We start from the raw sequence: 20,222 nt of genomic DNA, 5'->3' as shown, positions 1-20,222 counted from the left end.
GCCCGTGAGCCATGGCCGCTGAGCCTGCGCGTCCGGAGCCTGTGCTCCGCAACGGGAGAGGCCACAACAGTGAGAGGCCCGCGTACCGAAAAAAAAAAAAAAAAGCTATACTGAGAGTTGTATGTAAGAGATGGTACGTGGGCATAATTTGCATACACCATATTACTGGTCAAAATCTTTTTTTTGTTCGTTTTCTTACAAAAGCAATCTGAAGATGCTAAACTTTCAGCTGTCACCTCTGAAGTGGTTTCCCAAACCCCAGCTCCAGCCAACCACTCTGCAGGTCCACCCCCAGACACTCCGGTAAGCAACAGGGTTTATGAGTACTTTTTTCAGCAGCAACAACAGGAGAAAGAAAATAGGACTCCTCCTCAGGGTAAATGAAAATCAACAAAATTGTTAGGAAGAACAGGCACCTTCTGTTTCAGAAGAGGTAAGACTGGTGAGACAGGGAGATGACAGAGAATATGTAAAATGATTAAATATATAAAACAAGGTATGTGAAAGTATTTTACACACAGTGAAGGAGCTTAATATTGTTGCTTTATTAGAGTTGAAGTACAATAATGTGCATTGTGTATATGTTCAGATTATTAGATTTTTAAAAATTATTTAGCTTTCCTGATAATTGATGTTCTCCTTCTTTATATTTTTCCTGATCCATATGCTATAAATGCTACTCATTATTTAACCTCAAGTTTACTTTAAGGAATTGCTCAGTGTTTGAGCTTCTCTCTGCCCCCCAAATTCACAAACTCCTCATGGAATAGCATTGTCTTCCTCCCATTCACACCAGTAAAAACTTGTCATTTTCATGCTAGTAATAGAAGAACCTTAGTGTCAATATTGTTTTAATTATTTACATGTTCTGAGGTAAGACTGGGGGGCCAAAGCTTCTCCAGACTTCCTTGACTGATTTTCTTTGCAGTACCAAATTATACATTATCCAGGAGACCACGGCACATCAAAAGATGAAGAGCTCGCCCTACACCCGATCCCCATCTCCTGGGTTGAGAAGTGCCCCATTTGCTAGTTGGAGATGCAGTAGCTTTAGTGAAGTCAGCTATGCTTCCTTTCCTTTTGATGAAGCATCAAAGCTTACTTAGTGCTGTACTCTGAGATTCTGAGTGAATTTTCATCCTGTTGGGTTAATGTGGGATCATCTGAGAATATCCAGAGGCACAAATGACAAAGCCCAGACCCAGCTGTGGGTAGCACCACCATTAGCTGCTATAATCCTGGGCTCTAATGAAGCACTTAAAACCAGTAAAATGCCCTCTCTCCATGTGTCTGTGTGTGTGTGTCTGTGTATGTACACACAGCCACAGTGACAGAAGTCCCTGTGCAACGGAAAGGAAGGCTGCCATTTACACTTCAATTCTTTTTTTTTTTTTTTTTTTTTTTTTTTTTTGCGGTACGCAGGCCTCTCACTGTTGCGGCCTCTCCCGCTGCGGAGCACAGGCTCTGGACGCACAGGCTCAGCGGCCATGGCTCACGGGCCCAGCCGCTCTGCGGCATGTGGGATCTTCCCGGACCAGGGCACGAACCCGCGTCCCCTGCATCGGCAGGCGGGCTCTCAACCACTGCGCCACCAGGGAAGCCCTACACTTCAATTCTTAATACTCAGATTCTAGGGGCCCCTGTGATTGAGGCTATTAATAAACGTCCACAATCAAAAGCCTTTTTGCCTTTCACAGGTATGTTTTAGAATGACACCTTTCCCATCAGAGTTTCTAGTGTTAGTTAATATTTTGTTTGAAGATATCATTAAAACTAGGTATAAGTCTTTCTTTACAGGAATACACTTGGGAATCAAAGAGTAAACTAAGCTATCATAATTCATGTGACTTTTCTTTGCTGGGAACATACTGTTACATATATTGAAAACATCATAAGACATATTTTCTAGAAAAATCAGGCCAGGAACCCCATCTTTTTAGGGAGGGACCTATTTTCTCAGAAGAGAAAGACATCCAGGGCTGGGGCGGGGTAGACAGGTGCAGACAAGTGCTGAGAGTGAAAGATGAGGGAGGAGCACCAAGCAAGGATCGCCGATCCAGCGCCTCCGCCCACCTGCCCATCCCCCTGGTGGCAACCCCATAAGCTTATAGAAGTCTTAGTGGCAGTGTCAGGGCTGCACTCCAACAGGTGACCTCATTTGGCTAACCAGTGACTGATTCAGATTGACTTTTTAGCAGAGTGACGACAAAGAACTTGACGATGCCCTGGATCAACTTTCTGACAGTCTCGGGCAAAGACAGCCTGATCCAGATGAGAACAAACCCCTAGAGGATAAAGTCAAGGTAGAAGAAAAACAAATCATTAATAAGTGAAAATTGAAAGTTATTATAGCACAGAATACCCTACCCTCCACACAAAGGGGAAAACCCGCTCTGACTTTGCCTGGAGTCAGTGAACGGTTGGATAACTTCAGCCTCTGACTTTGCCTGGAGTGAGTCAGTGAATGGTTGGATAACTTCAGCCTCTGACTTTGCCTGGAGTCAGTGAACGGTTGGATAACTTCAGCCTAATTTTTTCCTACTCCATGGTCTATGTGGTGTCTCTTTCCTCTCTGAGGTCTGTGCTATGGCACAGATTCAGGCAAACGTCCTGTTCATGAGGCTAGACTTTGTGATGATGGAAAAGCCAGCCCTGCTTTGTTAATTTTATTCTCTTCCCACATTTTTTCTTGGTTGTATCTGGCAGTAGGTTTATCATACACATCTGATGCACACATGTGCATTTTTTAGGTTCACAAGTTGTGTAAATGTAGTGGCAGAGGCTTCCCTAGCAGTCGTCCCTGCTATCGAAACTAACTGCATTGGACCACGAGTTCAGCACCACAGAGGTGTCCACAAGGTGCAGACTCTTAATGCTGTGTATCTTGTACAACATGTAGAAGTGTACTTATTTATACTTAATATTCAGTACTTAACAGTCCCTTTAGCTTGGAACCAGAAAGGTAACATCCCACACAAATCTGTGTCTCAAAGATAGGGCATTTCAAAGAATCCTTAGGTCTCGATTCTACCATTGTCATAGGAATATCGAGGTGAACCTAACCTGTATTTGAAAAATGAAATTATAATGATGCAGAAAAATAAAATCTGTACCCCACCCCTGGGGTAGGGAGTTGTTCCTGAATCCAGGACCGAGAGACCAGCCACGTCCCTCTGAGGCACGGATGCTGGGAGGTGGGTACTGCTTACTCAACAGCAGGTATTTGCTCACCTGCAACACAAACAAACAGCACGTCCTTTCAGATTTGCTCCTGTCCTGGTCCTTCAGGGCTCCTTATAAAGAGGCAAAGTTGTAAATAGTACCTCTTAAGTGCCAAGGTACAGCAACTTGATTTTTTTATTTAAAAAGTGAAACAGTGAAAGATATTTCATAACTGTGGGTTTTTATCTCCTTCCATGGTTTCTGAAGATAATTATTTAATCATTTACTTCCATTTAAAATACAGGTAGAAAATTAATAGGTGTGGATTGACAAACAGAAGCACTGGGTTTACTTGTTTCCATCAACTGAAAGTCTGTTGGCGTTGTTCTCTCGCTTACAAATTTAAAAGAGACCCTATTTTTTTGCCTCAGAAAAGTCCAGTAAATGCTGAATGCTGCATTTTAGAATGTACTAAGTGAAGGCGGAACTGAGTCGTAATTATATACGTTCAATGTTTACAGGAAAAAGTGAAAGCTGAACACAGAGACAAGCTGGGAGAAAGGGATGACACCATCCCACCTAAATATCAACATCTCTTGGATGATGACAAGGAGGTAAATGAGGGCAATGTCCAGGTTAGATGGATATATGCTCCAGAGCGTTTGAGATTCACACCTCACTTGAAATGAATAGGAGGTACACTATAACAATAGCATAAAAATGTAACATGACTGATGTTTTTAATCTGTCCCCACTGAGCAGGCTGTCTAGAATTCTGTTTAATATTTATTTGAGCCAGTATTGTTGGATGTTTACTGCGCTGGGCACTGTGGCATAGAGAGTTGAATAATGTTCATTCACTCGCTGATGCTTAACAGTGATTCTGTGGCATGTACATACATGAATTCTCCTTGCAAGAAAAGGCTATAAAAAGAATGATATTTGTAATCTTGACTGAAGCAGAGTTTCTCTGTTGAAGGAGAACAGAAAAAGAGCTAGTATCGGAATAATTCGTAGGGCAAATACGACCCCTCCAAGACCTGCTGTCTCTCTCTCTTCTCCTACAACACCACCTGTGCTGTTGAGAGTGAAGACAGACAAAGCCATATTCCCAATCACAAGTCCTATTTATTTCTCTATCTATCTAAATGCACTCCGTCAAGAAGTCTCTGTCTTTGTCTCTAACATGGAAGCCAGTTTCGCTTAGGTCAGCCTGGTCTGTACCCTACCCCTTCCTATTTGGCTCTTAGTTGCAAGTCCATTAGATGTTAAATAACCCTTTCCGGGTCTGTTCATCCAATAAAAAACAAGGAAGTGTAAATTACATCTTTCTCATTCTGTGCTGATGCATGTGAGGGGTTTGATGGCTGTGGTTTATAGGATATTATCAGCTGCAGTGTCTTCTGTTTGTTACAGGAATCTGTTCTCCTCGCTTGTGTCAAGTATTCACAATAGCAGCTGTGCATCCTGCTAGAATCCTCCCTGCTTTGATAGTCGCATGTGACTCTGCTGTATTCTTTAGGAAATGTATTATTTAGTAGCCTTGCCTTTGCAGATGGGAAAAATCCCTGATGAGTTGTCCTTGTAATCTTCACTGAAAAAAAATCTATCTATAGACCATTCCTTTCCAAGTGTAATAAGCTATAGTAGGTAAGCATATAGTAAATTAGTAAATAAGACATAAAAACACAAGTTACTTTTTGTAACATTTTAACTAGAATTATACAATGACAAAGTTGCTAAAATAGTGTTTCTTTCACTTCCAGGAACAGACTCACCCTTGCATTTTCTCCAAGGCTATTGAAATAGTTATAGGGTAGTCATTAAGCAAAGCTGGTGAAGAAATAATAGGGACACAGGTTTATCAGTTATGCAAATCTATACAGTCGTCCCTTAGTGTCCATGGGGCATTAGTTCCAGGACCCCCCCCCCAAATACCAATGTCTGAGGATGCTCAAATCCCTTATATAAAATGGCATAGTATTTCTTTCCATGTAACCCTACACACATTCTCCTCTATACTTTAAATCATTTCTAGATTACTTAGAATACCTAATACAATGTAAGTGCCATGTAAGTAGTTGCCAGCATGTGGCAAATTCAAATTTTGCTTTTTGGAACTTTCTAGAATTTTATTTCCCTCAATATTTTCGATCTGCCGGTTGGTTGAATCTGCCAATGCAGAATCCACAGATGCAGGGGGCTGACTGAACTCCATTTCAAGTCACTGGATAAGAGATTATATAAATACTGACTGCACCTAAGTAAACCTTTACAAAAATTTGGTTAACCAATAGTCTGCTTTGCTTCTAAGGGCAAATCAGCGACGCCACCTACAAAGAAACCCGAGGCATCAAAGGTAAATGCGGTAGCTGCGTATTATTTCCATAAAAAAGATTTTTTTAAACTCTAGCTGCGACTTACATTTTAGAAATCTGAAATTCACTGAATGCCTACCTTGTGCTTGGTGGGATGCCAAGGCATGTGTGTAAGAGAGTATTATTTCTGTCTTCCCAAGTCCATTCAAGCTAGGCAGTTCCATTTTCCAGGTTAGAAAATCAAAGCTCAGAGAATACTAAGCAACTTGTATAAAACAGTAGAAGAAAATAGAGCTGTCAAGATTTTCCTGTTTTAATATCTCTTTTGTAATACACTAGTCTGTTAGGAAAAGAATGTCAGCAAGGTTTTATATTAAACAAAAGTATTTTCAGGGATGTGATGAAATGTCCTATGTAGCATCTTTGCCTTGTGCTTCTTCCCTGATGGTTATTTCTGTTAAAATCTCAGAAACCTGCAGATGCCCAAGACCCCGTTGATGCCCTCTCAGGGGACTTTGCCAGCTGTCCCTCAACTACAGAAACCTCAGAGAACACAGCAAAGGTACTGTGCTTTTTCATATTGACTTTCTTTGAATGTCTATGTATACATACACACACACACACACACACACACACATATGTATATAATACATATATATAATTTTATATTGTAAAATAAACTGGTTAATGCCATCAGGAACTTGAAAAATTCTGCTACTCCACAAACACTATTATTTGGTATATTTCTTACCTTTTTCCATATGTATATTTTACATAGTTGTACTTATTGTCCACATATAATACATTGCTTAACGTTATTTCATAAATGTTTTCCATGTTGCTTTATAATCTCCATAGCTACCATTTTTGATTGCCACACTATATTGTTGTACAACAGTAATGCTTTATCTGTGTTCATTTAAAATGAGAGCAGTCCCTCACCATATACCATGCCCCTTGCCCTCTGGGGCTTCCTCCCCTTTTCTGCCCGGAGCAGCTGGCTGACTCTCCAACTCACCTCTCAGGGCCCAGTTCAAACATCAGCTTCTCCTGGAAGACTTCCCTGTCTGCTTCTGCCTTCGCAGATCAGGGATGTTGCCTATGTGCCCTCTCTGCACTGTGGGTTACCTGTCACATGTGCATCACACCACTGAGCTGCATGCTGTATACAGCAGTGATGTGTCTGGTACCTCTGTGCTCAGCATTAGCAAAATGCCTGGTGCACAGCAGGTGCTTAAAGCATGATCAAAAGCGAATGAAAAAAATGTGTAATCCATCAAATAGAGGGAAAAGTGAAATGAGTGCCCTTCGTTGTTATTTCAGAAGAATTAAAATTGCACATCTCTTTGCTATTGTTTTGGCTGTTATTAAACATATCTCCCAATCAATCAATCACTGAATTGTCAGTCTTCCCCATCTTGGGTGATTTAATTTCTAGACCACATCAGCATCCTATTTCTCACTCCTGGAACTTCATAAATAATGCCTTTCTGGTGAATGGACTTTCTTTTTGTATATGACTTGCCCTAGCTCTCTCTGGTTGTTACATTCTCTTCCATAACACTGAAAACAGTGTCCTGTTGGCACATAAAAGCCAATCCTGATAGAAACAAGCTGTTTTGGTGAGCAAACTACAGTCTGGATGAACCAGACATCATGGAAATTGGCAGAGCATCAGTGTGACTCACCTTTTCCTCATTTTTATCCTTTCCTCATTTTTATCCTTTTTACCCGCCACCTTGAACACCTCTGTGTACTTTCACTGTTCGAAAAATCATGACTAAAATACTCAATTTTCCATTATTTAATTAAATTGGAGATTCCAGGCTACTAAAAAGAATAGTCTGGATTCATTGCAGCAGCAGTTAATTGCTAGATGGAGTGTTGATAGCAAGAGCCTCATTACATTTCCTTTGCTTTAGGACAAAGACAGGAAGACTGCTTCCAGCTCCAAAGCACCCAAGGATGGGGGTGAAGCAAAGGATTCTGCAAAGGTAAACTGAAGAGTAAACAGACTACAGATTAGCTTGGGATTTACATCGAGTGGTGTTTCCCTAGTCATTTAGTTTCTGATTGGGATCTATTTAGAATAAAATAATTTTTAAACACGATCTGTCCCCTCGCATGTCTTGGTAAAGAAATTGAAGTTTTAGAGACATTTATTTTTTAAAGTAACTGATACTTCTTCAGAAATCTGAGTGAACATTCTTAACACAATTGAAGTTTCCTGCATTCCTAGCCCTTGTCACACAAAGTCCCACGGTCAGCTGTGCTAGTCTGGAATGAGTGCAGGCCCTCTCCCCTGCATCAGACCCCACAAACCTCATGCTCTCTCGCAGCTACTTTCCCTCACTGTGTGCAGATAGCCTTGCCTTCTACTTCAAAGAGAAAATTGAGGCTGCCTTGCAGAAAATAACCAAGATCCCCTCCCTACCTGCCTCCCAACAAACCCTCTCCCCTCTTGCCCTGCAGCCCCTTCTTTCTCTCAGGGGGTCAGTAACTCTCTCCGGTATCTTTGTCTCAATTCTCTTCCCTTGTAGTACAAACATATTCAAATTCTTTCATAACTTCAAAAGCCCTGTTTCCCTCCATCCCTTCACCTCCTCGAAAGATTTGTCTCTGTGACCCTGCTTCCTCTTCTTGAGCTCTGCCCGAGAACAGCAATGACATGCTGGTTGCTGTATCGCTGATACCTTATCTATCCTTAGTTTACGTGATCTCTCAGGTATGCTCTTGGGCATCAGGGTTGATGCTGTAATGGACTGAGACTTCGGGGAATGTTGGGATGGGTGAATCTATTTTATACCTTCAGCTCTCCAAAACCCAGACTGCCACTTGCTACTCCACACTTCCACTTGGATAAACATTGACAGTACAGATCCATATACTATATTTCATCAAATCTAAATCACCATCAGTTATATATCATTAAGAAAAAATGTCAACAACTTGATTATGATGTTATTCATCATAACAACCAGTAAATTAAGACATGTTAAAATGTGTGTGTGGGGGGGGGGGCAAGGGAGGTGACACCACCAGGGAATGTGGTTTATATGAATCTTGGAACATGGAAGTAGTATATGAAATTGAGAAGATCTTACAGTTTCTGTGATTCAATCTACTCACATTAAATACTAGTAGTGTTTCCTCCCAGGTGGTATCTAATTTTTCGTGTTGCTCGAGAAAGCAAAACTAAGACTAACGAGTAGAAGTTATAGGGTCTGGTTTCTTAGAGTTGGGCATTAATTCAGCACAACACTTGGCAGTTTCCTATTAAAATTACTGAAACTGTGGCCAGGGAAGGAATGGAAATTGGATTAGAAAACTTCTAGGTCCCCTCCAATTCTAAAAACATAGGATTCAAATGGTTACGACTATGATCCCAAGTATAATGAGAAATAAAAGGTACAGGTTTAAAAACAATAGTCCAGCTGAATCAAAACTCTTAAGAAACAAGATAGTGAGTTCCAGTTCAAGATGGTGATGTAAAGAAGATCCTCAACTCACCTTGTCCCATGGAAACACCAGATCTACAGCTGCATATGTGACAATTTCCTCTAGGAAAAAAACCCCCAAATTATCCGTGTGACTCCTATTTATCTGGCAAATGAGAGAAGGCTGGCATCAAAGAGGGTAGGAGAGGCTAGGACACAGTCTCAACATAAACTCCACCCCAACACAGCAACCGACCGTCAGGAGCGAACTCAAAACTCAGAGCTTCTCCCTGCAGATCAAAAAAACTGAAGCCCACATCAGCACCTAACCTTAAAGACCACCTGAGAAATGAGCCCCCAAAACATCTAGCTTTGAAAGCCAATGGAGCTTGTGTCCAGAAGACCCACAAGGCTATAGCAAACTGAGAAACAGTTCTTAAAGGGCTTGTGAGGCTCTGACTCATCTGCCCACCCCAAAGCAGAGATACAGTTCTTGGCCAGCTACTGTCCCCAGAGTACTGCACAGACAGCAGACTAAAACATACCCCCAGTCTTTCTGTGTAAGAGCCCTACTTGCTTGTCCTGGAGCTTTGGCCTGAGGGTCAGGCTTCCGGTTTGGCACACATCTAGACACTTATGGATGTGCTCTTAGTAAATGTAAGCCATCTTTGTGCTGTTTCTCCACCTCGCTCCAGGTCACCAGCATCTCCCAGAAAGGGGGCTTATACACTCATCTAGAGGCCCAATTTTTGTAACTGCCACCCAGGGGACACTTGCTGATCACCTGGCTCTGGTAACCAGCAGGACTTATGCTTGTGGTCCATCCTGCAAGACTATATATATTTGTATATTTTAAAACCTGCTACCTGAGGGACTGGCTTGCATTCAGCCTGAATCTAGGTGCTGAGATTCTCCCCTTTGGGACACTGACAGATCTTAGCACACCCTCAACTACTGTGAACCACTGAAAATAAAATAGGCAGCTTGAACACTTACAGTGTTTTGAGAGACGATCAAGAGTTAGGGCAGGGTTTAACAGTAAGGTTCATCTCCTACATGAGGCCACTCCTTTAAGACTGGGAGAGGTGGTTGTTTTATCTAATGCACAGAAACCAACACAGAGAGTCAAGGAAAATGAAGAAACAGAGGAGTATGTTCCAAACGATTGAAACCTCATGATAAAAATCTTAATGAAGTGATTTACCTGATAAGTTCAAAAAAAGTCATAAATTTACTCACCAAACTTGGGGGAGGAATGGATGAACACAGTGAGAACTTCAACAAAGAGATAGGAAAAATACAAGAAAGTAACAAATAGAAGCCACAGAGCTGAAAAATACAATAACTGAACTGAAAAACACACTAGAGGGGTTTAACAGCAGACTAGAAGAAGCAGAAGAAAGGATCAGTGAACTCAAAGACAAAGCAATGGGGTTCACCCAATCAAAGCAGCAAAAAGAAAAAAAATGAAAAAAAAAAAAAAGTAAAGATAGCTGAAAGGACTTACGGGACAACATCACACAAACCAACACAGACGACCATTTGCATTCCAGGAGTCCCAGAAGGAGAAGTGAGAGAGAAAGGGACAAAGAACTTATTTGAAGAGATATGGCTAAAACTTTCCCTAACATGAGGAAGGCAACAGACAACCATATCCAGGAAGCCCAGAGGCTTCCAAATAAGAACCCAAAGACACCCATATCAAAGACACATTACAATTAAAATATCAAAAGTTAAAGACAAGGAGAGAAACTTAAGTGAACCAAGAAAAAAATAACTTTTTACATACAAGGGGACTCCCTCAAGACTCTCAGCAGATTTTCAGCAGAAACTTTGCAAGCCATAAAGGAGTGTCATGATATATTCAAAGTGCTGAAAGAAAAAACTTCCAAGAATACTCTTCTTGGAAAAGTCATTCAGAATTGAAGGAAAGAACAAGTTTTTCCAGTAAGCAAAAGCTAAAGGAGTTCATCACCACTAAAAAAGACTTCTTTAAGCTGGAAAGGGTGCTAACTAGTAACAGGAAAACATATCAAAGTATAAATCTCACTGGTAAAGGTTAACATACAGTAAAATTCAGAATAATCTAATGTTGTAAAGCTGGTGGATTAATCACTTATAAAGCTAGTATGAAGGTTAAAAGACAAAAGTAGTAAAAAATAACTATAATTATAATAATTAATTAAGGGATACACAAGATTAAAAGATGTAAAATGGACATCAAAAACGTAAAATAGGGGGTGGGGGAGTAAAAATATAGAGCATTCAAACATAACTTGTTATTGACTTAAAATATAAATGTTAAGTTGTTATATGTAAGCCTTATGGTAACCACAAAGTAAAAACCTATAGTAGATACACAAGAGAGAAGGAGAAAGGAACCTAAGCATACTACTATAGAAAATGATCAAATCACAAAAGAGAGCAAGAGAAGAAGGAACAAAGGAACTACAGAACAGCCAGAAAATAATTAACAAAATGGCAATAAGTACATACTTATTAATAAATACTTTAAAAGTAAATGGGCTAAATTCCTCAATCAAAAGACAGAGTGGCAGAAGGGATAAAAAAGCAAGACCATCTATATGCTGCCTACAAGGAACTCACTTCAAATTTAAGGACAGACTGAAAATGAAGAGATGGAAAAAATATTCCATGCATATGGAAACCAAAACAAAGCTGGAGTAGCTATACTTACATCAGACAAAAGAGTCTTTAAAACAAAAGCTGTAATAAGAGACAAGAAGAACTTTAATAATGATAAAGGGGTTGATGCACAAGAGGATTTAACATTTGTAAATATTTATGTACCCAACATAGGAATGTCTAAATATATAAAGCAAATATTAACAGATCTAAGGGGAGAAATGGTAGGGGACTTTAATACCCCATTTTCATCAACTGATAGATCATCCAGACAGAAAATCAATAAGGAAACACTGGCCTTAAATGACATGTTATAGCAGTTGTACTTAATAGCTATATACAGAACATTTGATCCAGAGCCACAGAATACACATTTTCCTCAAATGTACATGGAACATTCTCCAGGATATATCGTATGTTAGGCCACAAAACAACTCTTAATAAATTTAAGAAGACTGACATCATATCAGGCATCCTTTTTACTACAATGGTATGAAACTAGAAATCAATTATAAGAAGAAAACTGGAAAATTCACAAACATGTGGATTTCATAAACAATATGCTACTCAACAACCAATGAATGGGTTAAAGAAGAAATCAAAAGAGAAATTAAAATATACCTTGAGGGCTTCTCTGTGGCGCAGTCAGAGCGTCGGGCCCCGTGAGCCATGGCTGCTGAGCCTGCGCATCCGGAGCCTGTGCTCCGTAATGGGAGAGGCCGCAGCAGTGAGAGGCCCACGTACCCGCAAAAAAAAAAAAAAAAAACCTTGAGACAAATGAAAATGAAAACACAATATATCAAAATTTATGGGATCCAGAAGAAGTAGTTCTAGGAGGGAAGTTTAGATTGATAAATGCCTACCTCAAGAAATCAGAAAAATCTCAAACAACCTAACTTCATACCTCAAGGAACTAGAAGAATAATAACAAATGAAGCCCAAAATCAGTAAAGGAAAGGAAATAACAAAAATCAGAACAGAACTAAATGAAAGAAATTAAAAAGACAATAGAAAAGATAAATAAAACTAAGAGCTGTTTTTTTGAAAAGATAAAGTTCAGAAAACCTTTAGCTAGGCTGACCAGAAAAAAAAAAAGAGGACTCAGATAAAATCAAATGAAAAAGGAGACGTTACAGCTGATACCACAGAAATACAAAGGATCATAAAAGACTGCTATGAACAATTATACACCAAATATTGGACACCTTGAAGAAAGAAACATACACCTACCAAGACTGAATCATGAAGAAACAGAACACGTGAAAAGACCATTACTAGTAAGGAGATTGAATCGGTAATCATAAACCTCCCAACAAACAAAAGTCTGGGATCAGAGAGCTTCACTGGTGAATTCTACCATACATTTAAAGAAGACTTAAAACCAATCCTTCTCAAACTCTTCCAAAAACAGAAAAGGAGGGAATACTTCCAAACTCATTTTACAAGGCCACCATTATCCTGCTACCAAAACTAGGCCAGGGAACCAGAAGAGAAAATTACAGGCAAATATCCCTGATGAAAATATATGTATAAAGTCCTCAACAAAATATTAGCAAACTGAATTCGACAGTACATTAGAAGAATCATACACCATGATCAAGGAGGATTTATTCCAGGGCTGCAAGGTGGTTCAACATCCGCAAATCAGTCAGTGTGATGATATGCCACATTAACAAAATGAAGGATAAAAATCATATGATTATCTCAATAGATGCAGAAAAAGATCTGAAAACCCACATCCATTTATGGTAAAAACTCTCCACAAAGTGGATATAGAGGGAACGTACCTCATCATAATAAGGGCCATACATAACAAACCCACAGCTATCATCACACTCAACAGTAAAAAGATGAAAACTTTTTCTCTAAGATCAGGAAAAAGACAAGGATACCCACTCTTGCCACTTATTCAACATAGTATTGGAAGTCCTAGCCACAGCAATTAGTCAAGAAAAAGAAATTAAAAGCATTCAAACTGGAAAGGAAGAACTAAAACTGTCACTATTTGCAAAACTGACATATAAAGAAAACCCAAAAGACTCCACCAAAACCTGATAGAACTGATAAACAAATTCAGTAAAAGTGTAAGATACTCTTTCTAGACACTAATAACAAACTATAAGAAGGAGAAATAAACACATATATGCCATTTATAATGGCATGAAAAACCCTCAGAATAAATTTAACTGAGGTGAAAGACCTATCCAATGGGAATTATAAGACAGTAACAAAAGAAAGTGAAGAAGACATAAATAAATAGAAAGTTATTCCATGCTCATAGATTGAAAAAAATATTGTTAAAATGTCCACACTACCCAAAGCAGTCTACAGATTCAGTACAATCCCTATCTGTACTCCAGTGACATTTTTCATAGAAATAGAAAAAATAATCCTAAAATTTGTATGGAACCACCAAAGACCCCAAACAGCCAAAGCAATCTCGAAAAAGAAAAAGGTAGAGGCATCATGCTCCCTAATTTCAAACTATATTACAAAGATATAGTAATCAAAATAGTATGGTATTGGCATAAAAACAGACACATAGATCAATGGAACAGAATAGAGAACCCAGAGAATTCCCTGGCGGTCCAGTGGTTAGGACTCTGCGCTTTCACTGCCGAGGGCATGGGTTCAATCCCTGGTCAGGGAACTAAGATCCTGCAAGCTGCATGGCACAACCAAAAATAAATAAATAAATAAGAGAGAGAGACAGCCCAGAAATATGGTCAATAATTAATGATAAAGGAGCCAAGAATATACAGTGGGGAAAGGACAGTCTCTTCAATAAATAGTGTTGGGAACTGGACCTCTATCTCAAACCATACACAAAAATTAACTCAAAATGGGTTAAAGACTTGAATATAAGATCTGAAACCGTAAAACTCCTAGAAGAAAACATAGGCAGTAAGTAAGCTCTTTGACATCAGTCTTAATAGACATTTTTATGGACTTGACACCAAAAGCAAAGGCAACAAAAGCACAAAAGTAAAAACAAACAAGTATAACTACATCAAACAAAAAAGCTCTGCACAGCAAAGGAAAACATCAACAAAATGAAAAGGCAGCCTACTGAATGGGAGAAAATATTTGCAAATCATATATCTGATAAGAGATTGATACCCCAAATATATAAAGAACTAATACAACTCAACAGCAAAAAAAAATCCAAATGAAAAACTGGGCAGAGGATCTAAATAGGCAGTTTTCCAAAGAAGACATACAGGTAGCCAAGAATCATATGAAAAGGTGCTCAACATCACTAATCATCAGGGAAGGTGCACTATTGGTAGGAATGTAAATTGGTATAGTCACTATAGAAAACAGTATGGGATTCCTCAAAAAATTAAAACTAGAACTACCATAAAATCTAGGAATTTCACTTCTGGGTATTTATCAAAAGAAAATGAAAACTACCTTGGGAACTTCCCTGGTGGTCCAGTGGTTAAGACATTGCCTTCCAGTGCAGCGGGGGCAGGTTCAATCCCCAGATGGGGAGCTAAGATCCCACATGCCTCGCGGCCAACAAACCAAAACATAAAACAGAAGCAATATTGTAACAAATTCAATAAAGACTTTAAAAATGGTCCACATCAAAAAAATCTTTGAAAAAACAAATAACTTGAAAAGATATCTGCATTCCCATGTTCATGGCAGAATTATTTACAATAGCTAAGTTATGGAAACAACCTAAGTGTCCATTGATGGATGGATAAAAAATATGGTATATATACCCAATGGAATATTACTCAGCCATAAAAAAGAATGAAATCTTACCTTTTCAACAACATCAATGGACCTCGATTGCACTATGCAAGTGAAAAAAGTCAGAGAAAGATGAAAGCTCTATGATCTAACTTATATGTAGAATCTAAAAACAAAAACATGAGCTCATAGATTGGTGGCTGCCAGAGAGGTGAGGGATGGGGGAGTAGGTGAAATTGGTCAAGGTAGTCAAAAGGTACAAACTTAAAATATTTAAGTCACGGGACTGTTATGTAAAGCATAGTAATGACAGTCAATAAATACTGTATTGCATATTTGAAAGTTGCTAAGAGAGTAGATCTTTAAAGTTCTCATCACAAAAATTTTGTAACTATGTATGGTGATGGATTTTAACTAGATTTATTGTGTTATTCCACAATATTTATAAATATGGAATGTTTATGTTATACACCTGAAACTAATATGTCAATTATACCTCAAAAAAAGTGAAATCCATGAAAGATACAAGAAACCAGATTGATAGTTAGTTGCTCATGCCATTATATCTCTGATTAAATATTTATTATTTAATACAAAGTACATACTCAAAAAATAGAAAGCACAGTAACCCTATATGCTGAGTGGATTAGCTGCCGGGTAAGCCCCCAAGTATAAGAGAAGGATGGATCACTGTGGAACGAATGGATACCATCCATGAACACCTATGTATTTTTTTTTTCTTCAATTATGCTGGCTTTCAGAAACAAAAAAACCCACAAAGTCTAGAGTAAAAAATTTAGAATCATTTAAGGTTATTTTTAGTTTATAAACTTTAAGGGGAAGAATTCAGTGTATGGACTAAATGAGATACTTTAAAAGGACCATCTTATTTTCCCCTGCTGACTGCCATTTTTGCCCTTTTAATTCTGAAAAGCCTATTTCCTCATAAGCCTCTTCCGGTTGATCAGTTTTTGGTACTTAATCCAGAAAATAAAGAGCTCACTGATGGTTTTCGCTTGTCCTTCTAGGCAAAGGAGGAAACTTCCAAGCAAAAAGCTGATGGAAAAAGTACAAGTTAAAGTTCACACTATTTGGTAAGTTTGGTGTTTGTTGTAAATGAAGACAATTGTACCTTCTACCAGCCTATGTGTTATAGGTGAGAGAAACTAAGTCCCCTTCTTGAGTATTTCATGTTCTCTTTATGCTATTGGCATGAAATACACATTGCAAACGCTATAGAGTAATTCCCTGTAAAGTAATAAATGGTGCTACCAGAATGTTTAAAAACATTAATCTTATAATTAAGAGCTCTTTAAGATATTAGGCCAGGCTTTTAAAGAAAATGACTATCTAAGTCTAGTTGACTCTGAAACCCAAATGCCCATGACTGCAGGTTACTGGGGCAGAGCAGAATTGGCATGTTACATCCTACAGTGAAATGGCCTTATGATATAGATATTACCCAAAATACAAACACATTGTGGAGTGAGGAGAAGTACCCCCCTAGGGTCTGATGGTAATTAGAGTCTTGAGAATAGGGCAAAGGAAAAGATTGACAACTTCTGTTCATCTTAGTTTGAGAAAGTAAAGCTCTGTGTTTGATTCTACTGTATGGTAACTAAAGAGCTGGTATGGACGAGGGAGTCTGTGAGATCTGTCTTGAGAGCTGGGCCCTTATTAACTTCAGAGAGAAGAGGTCTTATTCTAAACCATAAAAGCTTATAACCACTTGCTGCCAAAAACCTAAAAGAAATGAAAATGTAGGTTAAATTGGGTTAGGCTCTCTCACCATGAATCCACTTTTATTTCCTACAAAGAGGGAGGTATACTGATTAGAACTGCTCCAAAGATTTTCCCCAAAATTATAAAAAAAAATTTCTTTTAATTTTTGACTCTCATATCAACTTTAGTAAATTCCTCCTTAAATTTATTATGCCTGTAATAAGAAAATTACATATCAGATGGTTCACTGGATTTTCTTCTTTGAATCTTTCAAGGTATCCGCATATAAAATCTTCAGCTGGTAGATGGCGACTTCTGAAGAACAAAAGCCTTTGACAGCAGAAAAATTTTCTGAGTGGCTTCTAGACAGCAGTATTTGTTGAGTCTTTTGACATCCTAAACATTGTTTGTTACTCTTTTCCTGAAAAGAAACTAAATTTGTCTGGTTCACCTGTGTTATTCTACTGAGTACTGATAAACTTTGAATTTTTAAAAATTGTCTTCAGTTGGGAGAGAAAGGAACTTTATATTTCTAAGAGATATATTTGATAGCTTCTTAAAGCAACACACACAAAAGGAAAAACCTTTGCAAACTTTTGCACCTTCTACCCTCAGTGCCTGTAAATCTCATTAGTATTTTCAATTTGCACTTAATTTTTTTTGTTGTTAGCATTTGGAAGACAATGCTTTACATATTCTTCAGTGTTCTGATTTCTCATTACCCCTTTCCTCTTGGGCTTTTGAACTGTATTTGATGTTTCTTTGGGTTCATGTTTATAAGGCAAACATAAAATATGGTACATTGGGCACATGTCTCCTCTTGAGCTGCTAACAATAGATAACCTGGACAGACGAGGAAGCACTGCGCCCCTTTTCAGGCTGAACTCTTCTTTGCCAGAGGTTAGGACGTCAGCACAGGCCTACTGAGACTTGAGTCAGAAGAGCAAAACACAGACTCTGTGTCCCTGCATAGCAAGTTCCAAGAATAACAAAATCTAATTCTTAGAATACTCATATGGTTTGAACTCTGCTGGTTTACTGCATTAAGCTGGGCTTTCCAGCCTCTCTCTATAAAACCTGAGCAGCATTTGTTTGCTTAGAGCCATTGCCACATTAGTCTTGCACTGTACAGCATGTAGCTTAATGGAAGTTGGGTTTACCAAAAACAAAAACAAACTTCTGCTTAAAAATAAAGGAAAAGATCTTTATAAAAATTTAAAAATCTGCTTTTCCCCCACAGCAATTTAAGAACTAGTGTCTGATATCCCACAACTTGGAATGGTTTCTCATACCTCTCTGAACGGTTTATGAATACAGCACCGGTGTCATTGATGAAATTAAATATTTATCAAATCCCATCTTTATTTCCTGATAGTGAATGCAGGAAAAAATATCAGGTACACATCATAAAACTGATTTGGAATTCCTTGTTTTCAGAGAGCACAGCCTTCCTCAGCATCTGTTTAAACTATTTATTAGGATTTAGCAACTTCACTAAAAATAAGTAATATTACCAATACTGTCTAATGGGGTGGGAGGCAAGCAACAATACTACTTATAATGGGCATCCAATTTTGTTAATACGATCTAAAAATTGTCTTCAAAAATCATGCATATACCTCTGAGATTTCAAACTGCATCCACTTCAAATGCTATGTCTCCATCCCATCAGAGATGCAGGCATTATTAGTCTAAATCTGGGAAATATAAGCCAGGATTATGGTGACTAAACAGACCTTTTCAAGGCACTAACAAGAAAATAAACTTTTCCTGAGGGATTTCAACTATGTGTCTATAGGTAGTACAAAGTGGTTTTGTTTAAAAAAAAAAAAAAGAAAGTGAAACCTTTGACATTGACAGATGTGTTTGCAAAGATATGGCTGCAGTATTACTCATTTACATGCATACATATAAGTATTTTTAAATTACATACCAAAATCCAGACATTTAGTAAATACCTGTTAAAGTAAACATATATTTAAGGTACTCAGAATATGCCTTTTTGTTTATTGAAACATCTTCAATACTTGGGTGTTTGCTAGTAATTAATGATGAGTTGAGTAAGCTACAGGATCTAAATCAGTCCTTTTTACCCATCTAATTTGGAGTAAATAACTGCAAATATTTGCTTAGAGGTAAATAACAATTTTTTATTACCAAAAAGGGTTTTGCACATTGTGTGGCAATATTGTGTCTCTTTAGAAAATGGACTTCTCTAAAAGCAAATGAAAATAGGTTCCTCAGGTGACCAAAACTGAAAACCACTATTTCCATGTTTCATTAATCAGGATATAAGATGCAATTAAAGAAAAATATTTTACATTAAAATCTTGGCTTTGTATGTTTTTTTAGAAGAAAAACACCTGGGGATGGAAATTACCAGTGATTTCTGGTTTTAGTTCTCAAGCCATTAAGCCATGCAATCTGTATGAAAATGGAATTGCAAAACACATTTACGTCCAGAAAAGATCCTCTATTCCATACTGTATTAGAAAAACACATTGACATTTTTCATATCATATTCCTTTATCATAAATTTTGCAATATATTAATAAAGAAAACTCATAAAATACTTCAATTCCAATACAACACACTGTCTTCACTTAGGCTAATATAAGCAAGTATTTTCCATTTCACAATACCTTATCATTTACTAGAGACTGCAATGCCTTACTGGCAATAAGTGCCAATAACAACTTATTTAGAGATTATAAACTAGGCCAAATAAGGAACAAGGAGAGGAAGCATCACCTACCTAAGGATCAAAAGCTCTGAGGTTCAACTTAAATGAAAGGTTTCTCTTCTAGACCTTGAACGCACTCGGCTTTTTCAGAAGAGACACTATTATTCGGGGTCCTGAGGAAACAGATGGCACACTCAAATTAGGATTATCTGAGGAGGGTTCTATAAAAGGTCTTTGTGGAGTTTTTTGTTTGTTTTTTTGTTGTTTTTTAAACAAAAATGTGAGCAGGATGTATGGAAACCACAAGTCCAGCCAGGACTAATTAAGCCAGGCTCCCACTTCACCCTTCACCCTGAAGGGATGAGAGGAGGAAGCACTTACTAGAACACACAGATGGAGAAGGCTTGTGGGAAAGAGGGCCACCTCCCTAGAGCTGAGACCTTCGGTGGAGGCCAGCCTGAGGCAACCTGCAAGGGAACCGGGGGAATAAACACCATCACCTGCTCTTTCCCCAACCCCAGCTCTTATCTGCCCTCCTGGGAGGTCAACCAA

The 20,222-nt window shown here is 38.4% G+C and overlaps 1 protein-coding gene across 1 annotated transcript in view; it reads left to right on the top strand.

Annotated features, from left to right (window-relative positions):
* Nucleotides 1–16,344, top strand: part of CAST (calpastatin) — a 134,122-nt gene extending 117,778 nt beyond the window's left edge. Inside the window, 7 exon segments of the mRNA XM_007466871.1 lie at nt 205–303; nt 2,196–2,303; nt 3,684–3,776; nt 5,477–5,521; nt 5,950–6,042; nt 7,403–7,474; nt 16,294–16,344. Of these exon segments, the coding sequence (XP_007466933.1) occupies nt 205–303; nt 2,196–2,303; nt 3,684–3,776; nt 5,477–5,521; nt 5,950–6,042; nt 7,403–7,474; nt 16,294–16,344 (561 nt within the window).
* Nucleotides 16,345–20,222: the final 3,878 nt, after the last annotated feature.

Source organism: Lipotes vexillifer, unplaced genomic scaffold (assembly GCF_000442215.2).
Source record: "Lipotes vexillifer unplaced genomic scaffold, Lipotes_vexillifer_v1.1 scaffold364, whole genome shotgun sequence".
In the NCBI taxonomy this organism is placed as follows: domain Eukaryota; kingdom Metazoa; phylum Chordata; class Mammalia; order Artiodactyla; family Lipotidae; genus Lipotes; species Lipotes vexillifer.
The sequence above is the reverse complement of the archived record's forward strand: the minus strand, read 5'-3'. Positions and strand labels throughout refer to the sequence as shown.